Source organism: Peromyscus maniculatus, chromosome 15, assembly GCF_049852395.1.
Source record: "Peromyscus maniculatus bairdii isolate BWxNUB_F1_BW_parent chromosome 15, HU_Pman_BW_mat_3.1, whole genome shotgun sequence".
NCBI lineage: Eukaryota > Metazoa > Chordata > Mammalia > Rodentia > Cricetidae > Peromyscus > Peromyscus maniculatus.
Genome location: NC_134866.1, coordinates 69584472 through 69602391, shown reverse-complemented (window position 1 = coordinate 69602391; position 17920 = coordinate 69584472). Strand labels below are relative to the sequence as shown.

Genomic DNA, 17920 nt, shown 5'->3' with positions numbered 1-17920 from the left:
CCACCTGCACCGCACAGAGGAAAAGATGAGTAGACGCCAGTGCAGAAATAGAGGCAACAACATAAAGACCTATATGGCAACATCAGAACCTAGTGATTCTACACCTGCAAGACCTAAACATACCATGACAGAAGAAACAGAAGAGATCAACCCTAAAAATGACTTTAAGAAGATGATAGAGGCCCTTAAAGAAGAAATAAAACATTCCCTCAATGAGGAAATGAAAACTTTCCTTAAAGAGGAAATGAAAAACTACCTTAAAGAGGAAATAAAAACTTTCTTTAAAGAGGAAATGAAAAACACTCTTAAAGAGGAAATAAAAACTTCCCTTAAAGAGGAAATGAAAAACTCCATTAGAGAGGAAATTAAAAACTCCCTTAAAGAAATGGAAGAAAAAACGAACAAAAAATGGGAAGAAATCAAATCAAGCCATGAAAAAGCAATTAAACAGATGAAAGAAACATTCCAAGATCTGAAAAATGAATTTGAGACAATAAAGAAAACACATGCTGAGGGAATGCTGGAAATAGAAATCCTGACAAAATGAACAGGAACTACAGAAACGAGCATAACCAACCGATTGCAAGAGATGGAACAGAGAATCTCTGACACTGAAGACACAATAGAGAAAATAGATTCGTCAGTCAAAGAAAACACTAAAGACAAAAAAGTCATAACACAAAACGTCCAGGAAATTTGGGACACCATGAAAAGACCAAACCTAAGAATAATAGGGATAGAAGAAGGAGAAGAATACCAACTCAAAGGCACAGAAAATATATTCAACAAAATCATAGAAGAAAACTTTCCTAACCTAAAGAAAGAAATACATATGAAGATACAAGAAGCTTACAGAACACCGAATAGGCTGGATCCAAAAAAAAAGTCCCCTTGCCACATAATAATCAAAACACTAAACACACAGAACAAAGAAAAAATATTAAGAGCCGCAAAGGAAAAAGACCAAGTAACATATAAAGGTAAACCCATCAGAATAACACCAGACTACTCAATAGAGACTATGAAAGCTAGAAGATCATGGACAAATCTCATGCAGACACTAAGAGACCACGGATGCCAACCCAGACTATTATACCCAGCAAAACTCTTAATCACCATAGGCGGAGTAAACAAAATATTCCAGGATAAAACCAGATTTAATCAATACCTGTCTACAAACCCAGCCCTACAGAAAGCACTAGAAGGGAAAATTCAACCCAAAGAAGCTATACACATCCATGAAAAATCAAGCAATAGATAATCCCACACCAACATACACCACAGAATAAACAAGCTGGTGTAGCTATCCTAATATCTAGAGAAAAAGGATGTTTCAAAAGAGAAGAAGTCTTGTGGCAATGCCTCAGTGGTCCAGGTAACTACCAGAACTCGGAAAAGTTGGTTGAACTTGGGATTGACTGGGAGGCCAAAGATTTAAAAAGCAGAAGATTCTCTCAAGACACAAGTTGTGTGATAATAGTGTGTTTTGTGTGTGTGAATGAGAATTTGTAAATGTTGAATTCTAGGCTTCGACAACCATTGTCAGTGCAGATCAAGCTGTAAGTATTTATGTTTTAAAACTTAAATTATAAAGCTATTTACGTCTTTATAACAACCAGTTTTAATGTTTATGAGCATATTTTACCTACATTACCTTTTCAGGATGTTGAGAAAGATGATGCATCACAAGCAAAGGCTGGAGGCTGGGGGCTAGATGGTTTTGAGGAAGAGGTCTTGGTGGACTCTTTCATAGAGCAAAGGGAAGCAATGCCTTCTGGGAAATGAGTTAAGTTTTAATCTAGTCTTTAGGATTAGAAGTCAAAAACAAAAATATTAAGGAAAGGAAAACCTAATTGATCTTTGAAGTATTGTTATATGGAATTGAGTGGGACTTTTGAAGCCTTTCTTCCAGAAAACAAGGACTTGGTTGTCAGGCCTATATTAGGCCTAAACCTTGATGCCATGTAGTTGTACTTACATCATTTCAATGGAAAGTGTCTTAGTGATTGGAACTTCTAGTGCAGTTTGGAGTTCTTCCATTTGAAAAATGTGATATTTGCATGGGATTGTTTGAATCTTGTTTTCTAGTCCCTCCCCATCACCACCCTCATAGTCTGAAGGTAGATTTTTCTCTTGATAAAGAAACAAAAAAGGTGAACATCTTGTTTGTAAATAGGTATCTAGTAACTAGTAGTAAACTTGAAATGGTAGAATTCTTTAAAGCCTAATTCTAGATAGCCTTAAGAAAATATATCTTAATTACTTTTGAACCTATATTCACCTTGTTTTTTTTTCAAATATCTTAAGTTATATTTTCTTTTTCAGAGCTGCTTCTTATTTGGGGCTACTTTTTTTTGTTTTAATTGAGGCGTAATTCATAAAAGGGTATATTGTTTTGATGAGACTTTTTACAACTGTGGCTGGATGTCTTTCTTTAGTCTTCCAAGAAGGGCCATTTTACTTTTTTAGAGTTACTTTTTAAAGTCATGAGGTCAACAACTTGGACTACTATGCATGTAAGTGCTAATGCAAATTAAAGCCCAAGTTGACCTCCAGCAGCAGTTCATTCTATGTTGACAGTGAGAGAACACTTTGCCTGTTAGAGATACTGTTACTCGTGGACTGAAATGCTGAAGAAACCCCTCCCCCTATTTTGTTTTTTTGCAAAAATCAAGGTATATTCTAGGGTTTCCTGGTTGACCTCAACAGATAAACTGAGATGATAGTCTTAGTTCAGAAATGATCTGAATGTAGATTTACAGTCTACGTGTACAGCTGGCTAAGTGAGATCGCTTTCACAGTTCTGCATGTATCCCATCGGCTTCCCATTAGTCACTGAACTCTTAAAACTGGTATTGTAACATTATTACAATGTTTTACACCAATTTTATAAACTTTACAGTACAATATGGGTTCCTTTTCTGAGGCAAACCAAAGGTATATTTCTCAAGGTTCTGCTGCTATCAGCAGTGTTGATGGAGGATTTCTTATACCTTTGTAATAGATAGAAATAAACCAGAAAAAAAAGAAGAAAAAAAAGTGGTGGAGGAAAAGGTGAACACTGCAAGAATACTCAAAAGGGCTGAGAGTTGCAAACGCCAAGATTGGCTTTGCATAGTAAATGGAATAGAACAGCTCTGAACTATAGCTTACTTTTCCTGGTTTGGTCTGACCGAATGATTGAATGCTTTTGTACAAAAATCAGAGCCTTAAAAACAAGGATTTGGTGAGATTGTAAAATGGTGTGCCACTTTGGCAAAACAGTCTGGTGGTTGGTCAAAATGCAAAACATTGTTACTCTGTTACTCAACAATTCTACCCTTAGGAATATAACCTCAAACTACTGAAAATGTGCACCTATGAAACATGTACATGAAGATTTACAGCAGTGTGTTGCTAATAGTAAAAAAGTTAAAACAACTCAAATAGCTATCAAATACTGGAGAGAAATAAAATGTGGCTTATTCATACAATAGAATATTATTAAGACATAAAAATGAATGAGAAACTAACAGATTAAATGACTTTGGTGAACCTTCATAATTTCATTTGTAGATCTTTCCATTTCTAATTTATAAATACATTTGGGGTTATAAATTATAAATGTACTGCCTCCTGTCAACATTGTATACTTCTATTTGATGATTTCTGTGTCAAACATTATATGGAAATGTTTCCAAGTATTTTCTGTATTAACTGTGAATGAATAGAACAAAATAAATTGCCTGTGATGGGGAAAAAAAAAAAACTAACGCCCAAGTTCAGGGAGAGATGACTTTGACCTAGGGTTAGCAAGAAAACCTGGGCAGGGCATGGGGTTTGTAAATATTGTGATGGGGAGGGTAGATCTAGAGAAGCAAGAAGATACAAGTTTTAGATACCCCAAGTATAGGCAGTATTGGTGGAGAACACTAGTAGCAGCAATAGCACAGCCTACAGAGAGTTCCTGCACACAGGCACACAGTGTGGCTGCAGCACATTTACAGCCTACAGAGAGTTCCTGCACACAGGCACACAGTGTGGCCACAACACATTTACAGCCTACAGAGTTCCTGCACACAGGCACACAGTGTGGCAGCAGCACATTTACAGCCTACAGAGTTCCTGCACACAGGCGCACAGTGTGGCAGCAGCACATTTACAGCCTACAGAGAGTTCCTGCACACAGGCACACAGTGTGACAGCACAATTACAGCCTACAGAGAGTTCCTGCACACAGGCGCACAGTGTGACAGAACAATTACAACCTACAGAGAGTTCCTGCACACAGGCGCACAGTGTGGCCGCAACACATTTATAGCCTACAGAGAGTTCCTGCACACAGGCACCCAGTTTTGGCGGCAGAAAATGCGAGGTCAAGAGCCTTGCTTCCCATTGCTTACTGTGAACTTGGGGAAGGGGTGGGCTCTGTGTACTTTTTTTTTTTTTTTTTTTTTTTTTTTTTGGTTTTTCGAGACAGGGTTTCTCTGTGTAGCTTTGCGCCTTTCCTGGAACTCACTTGGTAGACCAGGCTGGCCTCGAACTCACAGAGATCCACCTGGCTCTGCCTCCCGAGTGCTGGGATTAAAGGCGTGCGCCACCACCGCCCGGCGGGCTCTGTGTACTTTATTTTGTCACATGAAAGCAAATTTAGACAACAATATCTATTACACGGATTTTTGAGGATTCTAGTTAATTCATGAAACTGGGTTTAGTACTGAGTATGTTTAGGTCATGGCAGCTGTGCTGTGTGCCCTCACACGACCATGGGAAGACAGAAACTTTTCCAGTCTTCATGTACAGTAGTAAAACTGAGTGCTTTCAGGGTCCCGTGACAGTTTACTAAGGGTGCCTGGAAACTGGACTCAAACTCCAAACCTGGTTTCATTTTACAATGTTATCACTCAGATAATTGACTGAAAATTTAAAAGCATATGAAGTAAATGAATTAATTGGTGGTATATGTAGATAAAATTGCCATGAGCTGTGTTTTCAGAATTTTAACATAGATTTCTTGAGATTAATAAAGATACCAACTATTAAATGTTTATAGGAATACATGAAAATTACAGAATTATCTAGTGAAATAGCTGATGTGACTGTACATGGACAATCACACTCTTCCATAGCACAGTGAAATTTTCTCACTGAAGCAAAAATGAATTTCTCCTTTGGTGAAGCATTATCTCTGCCTCCCTGTGGAGTAGGACATGAATGTTTACATCTTTCAGAGCTCCGTGGAAGGCCAATCTATTGACCAATGGCATATTTCATTATGAAAATGTACACTAGTTTCTTTTTGATTTCTAATGACCACATCTAGGATATTTCTCTGAAACTTACTTTCAGAGAAAGTGCATAATTTATTTTCTTTATAATCACTTTAAGAGTTACCTTTTTATTTATTTATTTACTTATTTATTTATTTTGGTGTTTAGTGTGTGGCTTGTTCTAGAGTTGGGTAGTGCTAGGGAAACATCTCGTGGTATTATTGGATGCATGAAAACTAATAGCATTGAGAAATTTAATTTAGAAAGCTGCACATTTTGAGTAATGTATAGATTACTTGACATGTAGGTTATTATTCAATTGAGAGATTTTATGTGAAAATATTAGATGATACTAGAAGTGGCTAAAGATTATACTATTTATTTATTCCATTTTCTGTTCAATGTCTCTTGTCCTTTTATATCGTTTTAAATGTTATTATGATCATTCCAGCCAATACCAACACATAGTAGGTACTCAGCAAACACCTATTAAATAGGTGACCTCTATTATTGTGTTTAGTGTGTAGGTTTCTTCTGATTTCAATTTCTTAGATTTTTAGAGGTTTTACTCAGCATCTCCCTTGATGTGATTTCTAATATAAAAATCAGTGCTGTTATTTCATATCTGGTGACGAATGCTCCATTTGAGACCATAATATATCTTCTTAACATGGCTTAACGTTCCTGACTAGAGATCCTTTGACCTGAACGTATTGGCACAAAATAATATGTTTCATGCACTAAGGACTTCTTTATGCTCATATTTTTAAGTGAAAATGCTGCTTCTTTACTTTTCGGAAACATAAATGTGCATCAAATATTTTGTTTCTATATCATTTAAGCTCTGTTATGGTGAATTCTTTACATAGTTGCCTGTCTCAGTTCAGTGGTTCAGTGGGATTTCTACAGACTCTTCAGTTTGGAATAATTAGGATCATAATCATATTTGAGTATGTGTCAAGTGCCCACAGTGTATGCTAGGGTTGAAAGGATTGCTGATTGGGTGTTTTTTTTTTTTTTTTTTTTTTTTTTTTTTTTTTTTTGTGTGTGTGTGTGTGTGTGTGTGTGTGTGTGTGTGTTTGTATAAAAGGTAACAGAATCTAATTCTTGTGTATCTTTGCTCATGAATGGCTAAGCTGTGGCTGAGCAGAACAGCCCTGAAGGCTTAGGGAGAGAAGTCACATTGTACTTAGGTCATATTGTCAAAGAGATAAAGTTATATGTACTTGTATTTTTTGGAGTATGAGTGATGAGCAGACACTGGAGAGGTTCACAACATTTCAGAGGAAAATCAAAGTGTAGACTTGATTTTTTTTTTCTAGTCCTTCTGCTTAGAAATTCACAGATGGTTACCCATTAAAGGGGAATTCAGTTTGTGACAACAAAATCAATTTTAGCCCAATGTGGAAAGTGAGATAGGAATACCTTTAAAAACTATGATTTCTAAGGTCCAATTGCGGGTTCAGCAAGACATCGTCGCAGGTTAAGGTGCTTGCTGTTGACCCCAAGGACGTTTATCCCCCAGGACGTTCATCCCTGGGACCTGCGTGGTTAAGGGAGAGAGCTCACTCTGTAAGTTGTCCTCTGACCTGCACATACACACAGTGGTATATACATGAACACACATACAGAATAAGTCAATGAATACACAGATTACAATGACAATAATAACAGTAGTAGTAGTAGTAATAATAATAATAGCATTGTGGAGTCCAGAATTGAAATGGGAAAAATTTCCTACTTAAAATTAACAAACCAACCAACCGTGACCCCAAAGTGTTTGTTTTCCTTCCCCGTCTCTGAATGTGGCCCCGAAGAACAACAGTACTGGCAGCTCTTGTAGCCGCACCCGAATCAGCCTCCCTGAGCGGCTGGTGTGAAGAGAAGCGCTCTTCTAAGTATCTGAGACCTGGCATGTTTGTTTAAAATGCTTCAATTCTGATCGTCATGGTCCTCTCAGGCCTGCCGTGATCTAGCAGAGGCTGCCAAACACAAGACCTCCAGAGCTGCTAAGAGGCTCTGCCATGGCTCCTGGGAACTAGCCAGGACATACACGCAGTTGTACAGAGAGAGGAGAGAGAGACAGACAGACAGACAGACACAGAGACAGAGAAATAGAGACAGAGTGTACAAGCAAAAGAACAATTTTTTGTTCATTTCTGCCTATGTGTGTGCATGTTCATGTGTGGGGGTACACGTGTGTGTGTGTGTGTGCATGTGCATGTGTGGGGGTACACATGCGTGTGTGTGTGTGTGTGTGCGTGTGCACGTGTGCATGTTCATGTGTGGGGGTACACATGCCCGTGTGTGTGTGTGTGTGTGTGCATGTTCATGTGTGTGGGTACACATGCCTGTGTGTGTGTGAACGTTCATGTGTACACATGTGTAGACACCACAGGTTGATGTGACTTGTCTTCATCACTTTCCACCTTACATACTGAGGTAGGGTCTCTTGCTGAACCCAGAACTCATCAATTATAGTCTTACTAGCCAGTTTGCTCCAGAGGAAAGAAAACATGATCACATACCAACTCGTCTATGAGTCATTATTCATAGTAGGCGAAAGTGGGAAAAATACCAGCGTCCATCACCTGATGGATGGATGAGCACAGTGTTCCCTATAATCAATGAAATGTAACTCAGCTATAAAAGAGAACATGGAAAACTTAAAATTCACAAAAGACCCATTGGTCATATTACGTAAGTGCACATACACAGTAAACTAATGTATAACAAGAGGAAGTGAATCATGGTTTTCTAGAACCAGGCAGGTGGACGGGTCATGAGGAAGTGCTGCTCATAAGTTGGTGGTTCCTTTTTCAGGTGCTAAATCTCTTCTAACTTTGAGGTAAGGCTTACAGAACTCCGAGGCTGTCGTTGAATTAACACTTTAAACAGGAGAGTTGGCTGCACATGACTTGAGTGCTGAGAAAGCTCTTGTGTCTCTTGTGCTCCACCAGAGCTGAGACAGTCCCTCACCTGCTTCTCTTCAGTCCCTCCACTGCTCACTCTCCCTCCTCCCCAGAGCACTCTGCCCTTCAGCCGGGCATCACAGGGGCTCCCAGGCAGTGTTTGCCCTACAAGTCAGCCTCCCAGGAAGGTCGGACACCGGCCCTGGCCCCCACGCTGCTCCTCCTCAGCATCCATTTCCTTTCTGCTGTAGTATACATTGCTTTTTAACTTCTTCCATGATGTTCGTTATTTATTGTCACACTCTTGCTCTCTGGCTAGAATATAGCTCCTGCAGAAATATCATTTTGCCAGCTGATATATCACAAAGGCTTGGCATATAGTAGGTGCCAAATAATATAAATATCTATTTCTAAAATTAACTTCTTATCTCATTACCCTAAGGAGAAGATTGAGGGGTGAGATACTAGTTCTTCTGTGTTGAATTAAAAGTTATTTTTCACTTTGACTTGGTAATTCCACTCTAGGAAATTTATCAAAGGAAAATAATTGAAAAGAAGAAAGTTGGTATGGCTTCCTGTGTCTACTTTGTACCAGGTACTGTTTCCCAGCTTGTGATATTTTAAATGACCAACAGTAGTTCCATACTTAAGTAAATAAGAAAATCACAGTGTAGTGTGAGTACAATTGGTATGACCAATAAAGTCACAAAGATGGCTTCTAACTCATGTGGAAAATAATTAGCCTGAGTATGAAAACTAGAGAAACTTCGACCTCTCCTATGGAGTAAAGACATTTTTATTGATGACTTGGTCCAGGTGACATGGTCCATGCAGGAATAAGAAGGATAAAGATTCATGTCCATAGAGCTCCATAGTTTGGAAAGGCAGGGAGTAAGGAATGTATAAACAAGATAACTTGGGAGAGTTCTGTCTGCTGTGGGAAGAACCCAGGAAGGCAAAGGGCTGTGAGTGCGGTGAGTGGATTCACTGCTTCTTTAAGAGCTGGTTCCTAGGGAAGACCGGCAGTGGTACAGATAGGCCAGTCAGAAGGGGCTGCAGTGCCCGTGTATTTGGATTTTACACTGTGTGGAGAGGAAAGTCATAGTGTGGTTCAACACAAAATGCGTTAGACTTGTATTTGAAGTTTATAGGAGCAGACATCCAACACCAGAGCTTGGAGGAGGAACGGAGGTCATTGTTGGAAGTTTGAACGTAAAACCTGGAGTAGCACAGATGGAAAGGCAAGCATATACTGTAGAGATGTGTAGAATGTTGGGACACACCACAGTTTGTATGACGAGACTGATGGCTGAGAAGGAGATGGATGCGGAATGTTGGGTTTCTGGTTTTTCCTCACTGTGGGAAATAGGGAGAACACATGGTGATGTATCAGTGTGTGTGTGTGTGTGTGTGTGTGTGTGTGTGTAGGGGGTTAGAACCCAGCACCATATACATGCTAATCATATGCTGCACCAGTGCTACAGACATTCTGTAATTTGTGAATGAAATTAATATCAAAGATGTAGAGAAATATATTGGTACTAATCACTATGTCTATTAAATGTTATAGAAAGAGCCTGGAGACTACCAACAAAGTACTTACTTTCTTTTTAAAAAGCTAAAACCATGGAAATTCCTTTTTCTTTCTTTGCTTTTATTGAAAATTCATGCAATATATTCTGATTGTGGTTTCTCCTTTCCCATCTCTTCCCATCTCCTCCCAACCTCCTCACTCATACAACACTACACCTTCTTTTTCTCTCTGTCTTTAGAAAGCAAATAGGAAAACTTAAAAAAAAAAAAGAATAAACATACACACAAAACATAAAAACACAAAATTGGGAATCATAAACCACAGAAACACCATTGAGCCCATTTTGGGCCATCACTGCTGGGCACGGGCCATAAGTATGATTTGCATACCCAGTGAGACTCTGGGCAAAAGCTAATTTCCCTTTGTGAGCAGTTGTCAGTTGGAGATAGAGTCTCGGTAGGGATGGGCGAGCGTCTCCACATCCCCATCTCACACTGGGAACCCATCTGGCTGGAGCCTGTGCAGCCTGCCTTGTGGCCAGTCTCTGCGAGTTCCTGTGGGGGCCAGTCCTGCTGGGTCTGGAGGTGCTGTCTCCCTGGGGTCAGCCACCCCTGCTGGCTCTTAATCTTTCTGCCTCTAAAACCTTAGAAATTCTTACTCATTGTAATAGTGGACTTTTGAGAGAAATAAAAGTGCACCTTGCTGTTTGTTTTGAACTTCTGCGCACCTCTGTGCTTGCTTTCGGAGTTGACTGTAGCCTTTTTAACCCTGTCTTCTAAGGAGTTCTCTTTTTTATTCTGTAGATTTGATGTGGTATGGAAATGTAAGCACTGGCCCTCGATTCTGGTATCAAATTTGATGGAAATCCTGTAATATTTCCTGATATTGTCTCAGGCTGCTGTTAATACTCTTACATGATCACTTCCAGCCGAGTGAGTAGGCGGGCTCTTAACAGTGGCAATAAGCAATCCATGCTTAGATATTGACTATTTTAAGGAATAAAATTAAAATTATTGCTTATTATCAGATATTAAATCCAGCTTTTCTCTCTAGGGCTGAAGAGTTATTTAATGACAAGGGAGGTATGTACTTAGCATTTTTAATATGTATACATAAAGCATTTGCAGCGTCTCTGCCCCCAGAGGAAGCGTGGCTCAAGAAGAGCACTGGACTATGAGTCCTGAAGCCCAGCCTTTGATTCCCTCACCGGTGTGAACTGGCAGCATAATCTTGGAGATTTGTGTTACCCAAGGTGTTAGTCACCTTATTTCTGAAATTAGTAACCCTACTAAAGCTCATTTATTACCCTACTATTAATTCCTTCTCAGGTTGATACGTAGACATTATCTGAAAGCATGCCATCTTTTGTAATTTGATTAGTGAACATGCTCTCTGATGCTGTCATACTTCAGATCTTACTTACCTCTTCAGGTCACACACACACGTTTTGAAGATGTGTAGTGCTTATCTTCAGAGCAGAGTTTGGCCTACTCTGTAAATGTGTTCAGAAAACAATATAACACAGATATCGAAGGCAGCTTGTTTTCAACTTGTAGCTAAACATGACATTCAAATGTTAATTGGATGAATAAATCTTGTTCATTTTACAGACATGGAAATGTCAATGGAATAAAACTATTTATCACAAGATAATGGTCTCCTGCTGCCAGATAAATGCCAAGATGAAGATAGTTATTGAAAATGTATCAAAATATTCCAGTGCTATTTATTGAAAATAAAGGTTGAGGGAAAGTTCAGCTTTTCAGGTCAGACATGAGAAATGCCCTGCTTATTCCATTAGCACATGGCTGCCTTGAAGGCAGTGTGCGTAGTACGGAAACGTGGAGACAGTCGAAGGAAAAACATTTCACAAGTGCATCCCTTACCTTTGAGAATTACTGCGTACAGAGTAGGGGCTGGGAGGTGCCGAGTATTTCCTGAGTGTTTTCTGTGTCCTAACACAGTCCTGGGAAGGGTCTCTCATGTACGCCTCATGAGAACAAAATCCTGAAAGGGTTATTGTACTCCATTTATAGGAAAAGTAACTGAGCCTCAAAAAGCAAAGTCTTACAAAGTAAAGCCACTGAGATACACACAGAGAGCAACTGCCGACCCCACGTCTAAACATGGCCCAAATCCTAAGCCTGGTGTTTCCCCTCGCTTCCTACATTCTTCTTGGACTCTGAGTCTGTACACTACAGTGATATTTAGTTTTTTGAGTAGAGTATTTCCCTGAGTTGTATTGCATTCCTTTGAGCACAGTAATTCAGTATACAGTGTGTTCTCTTCAGGCAAAATCGGACATTTGTCTGAGGAAAAGACCTACCTGCTGTCTTGAGATGGTGACGGCCGTGAATGGCCAGAGTTACACTAGGCTCTAGCATTTTGACACCCTCCTGGCGGTACATCCCTAACATCTTCATGACTCTTTCTTCTTTGGAGTTTAAGCTTAGCCGCCTGCTTTTCCTCTTACCTGTGTGCATTGTAAGTGCCATGGTGGTCTTCATACAATGCTCGAATGGGCACCGAGTTCAAAGAGAGAACCGAAAGTTCCAAGTGACTGAAAGGAGAATTGCTGCTGACTTCAGTGCTCGCTCACCTCTTCAGGCCAGCCTCGGTGCTCCAGCCAGTCATCCCATCCCCACTGACACTGACACTGTGCTAGTGTTGCTGCCCTCTGTCCCCTCCAGCTCTAACCAGGTTTCCTCTGGCAGTAACCTCTATGGAGTATTTTAAGATATTAATATGCTTTTCATGGTTCCCCCAGTAAATGGTAAGCTACTTACTGCAAGAAATTATGTTTTCTTTTCTTTTTGTCTCCTTGATGCCCAGTAGAATGATTTGAACATTATTGTTAATCAATGAGAGAGTGAAAAGGCCTGGGTACAGTTTCTCCAAGGACTGGAGGAATCATGAAGGCTCCATAGCACCCATAGCAGACTTCTGGGCATAATTAGAGCATCCATTTCCTGGACTTCCCTTATGCTTGCATCTGTCATTTCTCTCTGAAACATGTTCACCATTTGTTTATTTTGTAAAAGTCCTAAAGGTAATACTAGATATCTTAGTTGCTGTGTGAATACAAAGATAGATGCTTGGATGTTTAATCTTCCCTCAATAAGAAAATAGTAGTTCACACAGAAATCTGATATGTACACACTGTTAGTGTGTACACCTGTAGAGATTTTTCAGGAAGTCAGACACTCAGTACTGCTGTGGAATAATCCTCTTGTACACTGTAAAGATTTGTCACTCAAATTGGTTTAATAAAAAGCTGATTGGCCAGTAACCAGGCAGGAAGTGTAGGTGAGGTGACCAAACTAAGAATGCTGGGAAGAGGAAGGGAGGAGTCAGGAGTGGCCAGCCAGATGCAGAGAAAGCAAGATGAGAATGTCTTACAGAGAAAAGGTACCAAGCCATGTGGTTAAACATAGATAAGAATTATGGTTTAAGTGTCAGAGTTAGCTAGTAACAAGCCTGAGCTAATGGCCAAGCATTTGTAAGCAATATTAAGCCTCTGAGTCAATTACTTGGGAAGTGGCTGCTGGATATTTGGGAGCTACTGGCAGGACAGAAACTTCTTTTTCGAGCAACATCAAGCACCATCGTGTCTCATGGATCACTAACCCAGCCTTTCATGATGTGCTTTCACAGATGGGAGACCTTTAGCCCTGAAAGATATATGGGAAGGAGTCCACGAATGCTATAAGACGCGACTGCTGCAGGGACCGTGGGACACCATTACCCAGCAGGTCAGAGTCTTTTCCTCTCATTGATGCAGTTCTTTACCTTTGCTCACTTCATCCTCTATTCCCTCACCCACTTCTTTCCCTGTTTCAATCCTCCACATCCTCAGATATTTCAATTCAAAGACAGTTTCTTTTAAAACATCACCCCAGACTCGGGCTTAGTTTATTCTCCTTATTGTAAGCTTCCTAACACCCTATAATTTTCTTTCATGGGGCTTATTATAATTTTGAATTATATATTTGGGTGATTTCCTTTATAAAGCTCCTTTGTAAGCAGACCATATTCTCTTTTTCTGTTTTCCTCTTCATCATAAGTCCAGGACCAGCATAATGTTTAGCATATACTAGGTGCCCAACAAAAGTTTGCTTTGTATGTGAAAATAAAATCTAAGTTGGCACATACATTCAGAAACAGGACCTTCCAGCACCCAAGAGGCAGAGGCAGGAGGATCTCAGTACGTTGGAGACCTGCCAGGGCTAGCTACATAGTAAGAATTTCTCTCAAAAGGGAAGGGGGAAGGGAAGAAAGGGGGAAGAGCAATCTAGCCTGTGAGTGAGCTATCTGGAGAGATGGCTCAGTTGGTAAGTGCCTGCTGTACAAGCATCAGTTCTGTACCCCAGCATTGCAGTGGAGATGGGCAGGTCCTGGAGCTCTGAATCAGTGACTTACACACGCACACATACGTACACACACAGACAGAGACTGAATGCCCAGAAATGTGTACCTTTGACAGAGAAAATGTTTGGTTTGAATTGTCAATGAAGATGACAAAGGATGTAAGAAGATGCAAAATGACATTTAAAATGTATGTATATTTAATTTTCTCGTTCTTAGTCTTTTCTTGGTACAAGATCTCACTGTGTAGCCTGACTGACCTAGAGAAATGGATGCTGTAGCTTTTGTTGTCTGTAATCACTTCTCAGTTTTCCTTGTAGGTGCATTTGCAAAAGAAAATGTGAACTCCTGATTAGAAATAGGTTTGCAATATGCAAAAGATGAAAATAGATCTACAAAAGGAGATATAAAAAGGAAATTGGCAAAAAGTATAGAGAACGGTTTGTCAATCACGCCATCATTGCTGTCTTACTAAAACGGTACTTAATTATTTTAGAGATTTAAGAATACTCATCACTTTGCAAACATCCAACACCATCATCTTTAAAATAGTTTTACTTACATAAAAATATTTCTCTAAGTCTCTGTTTAGCTTAAGAAAAGCTTCCTTTAAAGATGGGTTTATCAGTCATTAGCCTGTGCCCTCATGTGGCTTTGATCATAATTATGGAAGTTTACGTACCTATCAACATAGGTAGTTCTTTGGCGTGGCTGCAAGTGACCGTTTTCTGGGTTTTTAACCTAGAAAGGAACAAACTAGTACTAGGCGCCTTTCACACTGTCCTCAGATCACCGCCCTGAGACTAAACGCTGACCCCGCCCCGTCATGAGTGAAGTCTGGCGTCCCTAGCTCTGGGCCGTTCTGTTAGTCATGCCTTCTCAAGCACCGCTCGCTCATCTTGTCCTCTTCAACCCTGCACGTGCTCACAGGGCACCATCTAAATGCCTCACCTGCCTTCAGTGGCTGCCACCGCCGATGCCCACCTGCTTCCTAACTTCATCTTTTATTCCACGCTGTGCAGCTCTTACAAAACATGGCTATTGATTTCTCTATACCCATCTTATGTCACTTTCTTTGAAACTCTAGGTTTAATGCCTTCTTCCTTCTGCCTGGGTATTTCCTACCCACTCTTCCACTGACTCCTTTCTCTCAAACTACACCAGTTCCCTCTGCAATCCAGGCTCTGTAGACTGGGTATATGTGTGTGTGTGTGTGTGTGTGTGTGTGTGTGTGTGTGTGTGTGTGTGTGTGTGTGGTTACTGTGAGTGCAGTAATTTGATGAATAAGCAAGACAACTACATTGAGACTCTCGAGATGGCTCCATGTGTAAAAGTGACTGTGGTACAAGCCTGGCAGTCTGTAAGCAGAGAGTCAGCTCCACAGAGTTGTCTGCTGATCACCACATGCGTATCATGGTGTGTGCGTCTGGGCTCACACACAAATAATAACACAGATTTAAAAATAACCACCTAGGTTTTGAACAAGACCATCTTGTTTAGAGGAAACTGAATTGTATTAATTTTTAAGTATGTCCAAGTGAATGCTGTTTCAACTTTCAGTATTGTCAATGGCCACACACTGCTAGAAATGTAGACCATTGGTCAGAATCCACAGGACAGAAAATGCTTGTTTTTAAGTGTCAAGGAAGATGGCAAAGATATAGGAGGATCATATGCAAAATGTGTATGTCTTTAATTAAAGCATTCTTTGTGTGTGTGTGTGTGTGTGTGTGTGTGTGTGTGTGTGTGTGTGTGTGTGTATGGTCTCACTCTAGCCCTGGCTGACCTGGAAGTCACTATGTAGACCAGCCTCTGCCTCCTGAGTGCTGGGGTTAAAGGTATGCACCACCATTCCAATTTTAACTACTTAGCTCCTTTTTAAAAAAAGAAATTATTTATTTCATTACTTTACCTCTTGACCCCAGTTACCTCCCTCCTCTCCTCCCAGTCCCCCCCCGCCCCCATCCTTTCACTCCCCCTCCACTTATGTTCAGAAAGGGCAGGCCTCGCATTAATATCAACAGCACATGGCCTGTCAAGTTGCAGTAAGACTAAGCACCTCCCCGTGTACTGAGACCTGGCAAGGCCACCCAGTATGAGGAGCCGGGCCCCCAAAGGCCAGTAAAAGAGTCGGAGGCGGTCCCCGTTCCCACTGTTGGGAGTCCCACAAGAGACCAAGCTGCACAGCGGTGACACAGATGCAGAGGACCCAGGACAGCCCCAGGCAGGCTGCTGGGGGTCTCTGAGAGCCCTGTGTTCTTAGCTCTTCCCTGGTTATGCTCCCAATCCTCTTCCTCATTGATGGCCCTGTTATTAGTGTCAGTGTCAACCTATTCACAGTCCCTGGTACATTGTATAATTTTGTGTTTTAATTCCACACATCTCTGTTAGAGCTCGTGACATAGGAATAGAATTGTTAATTCAAGCGCATTTTCTTTGTTTCCTAACCCAGTGTTACTGATAGAGTCCTTTCCACTAATGGACTATCCAAGATGTTTACACCGCCAAATGAACCAGTCTGCACTCTCTTTAGGAACTGTCTCGTGTGTTTTAGTTTATAGACGTTTGGATGCCCCACTTCCCCATTTGTCCTAGTGCTGTCCTGTTACACATCTGCTCACAGTAAGCACTGTTTTTTCTAACATGGGCCTCACTTCACAGAGTGTGTGCCCAACTATGCAATGTAGGTGGACTTTTGGGATTTCTTTTATGGGGATTTTGACTGAGGTAGTTTAAATAACTTCTCCTGATAACACTCCTAGTAAAATCTTCATTTAAGCTTTGGAGTCACTTAACAAAGTAACTGCCCAAGCAGTCAAGACTGAACAAGAAAAACGTATTTGCAGCCACAGACACTGTTTGGCATTTGAAAGTCATTATATATATTTATATATTTATATGTATGTATGTATATATGTATGTATGTATGTATATATGTATGTATTTCCTTTGAAGATCTTGGTTCTTAACCCCAATCGACTAACAGGTTTAACTTTTCCTCTGCTTGAGCTCTTTGGGAGAGTAGATGTGCATTTTTATAAGAGTTCATGCAGGGGAGAAAAAACAAGGTGTCCGAAATGGGACAGAGTGGAAGGGTGTGTTACAACCCGAGAGGAGAATAAGCTGATAGAATATTGGTGCCACCAAATAGTAGACACATTGCAGAATTATACTAAAGAATCATTAGCTTGCAGACTGAACACTGTAATAATATCCTGTCCCCCAGAGCACCTTAAAAACAAAAGCAGCCTCTGCATACTATAAAATGCATTTCACTTCATTTCCGGCCTGATTGTGCTCATAGAGTTTGCTCCTCTTCATCCTCAGTAATCACACTTCTGTTCTCGCAGCGTTTGTCTTGATGATAAGGGTTGTTCATGTCAGCCATGAACCCTCTCCTTTGAAGACAAGCCACTCATGAATCTCATACATCTGATTATGGTGATTACTCACCTGCCTTTGTCCAGCCTTTCAGACTAGCTATTATCTCAACTCTGCAGCCTAATAAAAACTTCCTAAGGAAACTTAACCAGCACCTAGCTGGGATCTGGCTAAATTGCTAAAGTGAATGTTATAGTGACCGTCACTGAAGGTGTGGGCTCTGTGTTTTAGGGCAGAGAGGTCCTGTGATCTTAGCGTGGACTAAGGTCACAAGATTTTAAGGAAAAAAACAGACCTTCAAATTTTGCTTAAAGATATTTATGTGTGGAAGTATATATGATCAATATGTAGGTTAGGCTTTTCTTTCTTAACTCCTTATTTCTTTCTTATTTCCCTGTGTTTTAGGAAATTTCAAACCTATTCAAAAGTATAGATGATAGTATGTACAATTATAAGCTTGTACTGATCTTGTTTATTCA

At 40.3% G+C, this 17920-nt stretch overlaps 1 protein-coding gene across 8 annotated transcripts in view; it reads left to right on the top strand.

The window, feature by feature from the left end:
* The window catches only part of Atg10 (autophagy related 10), a 284964-nt gene that overhangs the window by 181087 nt on the left and 85957 nt on the right, over positions 1-17920 (top strand). For all 8 annotated transcript variants that reach the window (XM_076552043.1, XM_076552041.1, XM_006980473.4 and 5 more), the window contains one exon: positions 13350-13447. In XM_076552043.1, coding sequence (XP_076408158.1) covers positions 13350-13447 — 98 coding nt within the window. The remainder of the gene's footprint in view (positions 1-13349; positions 13448-17920) is intronic.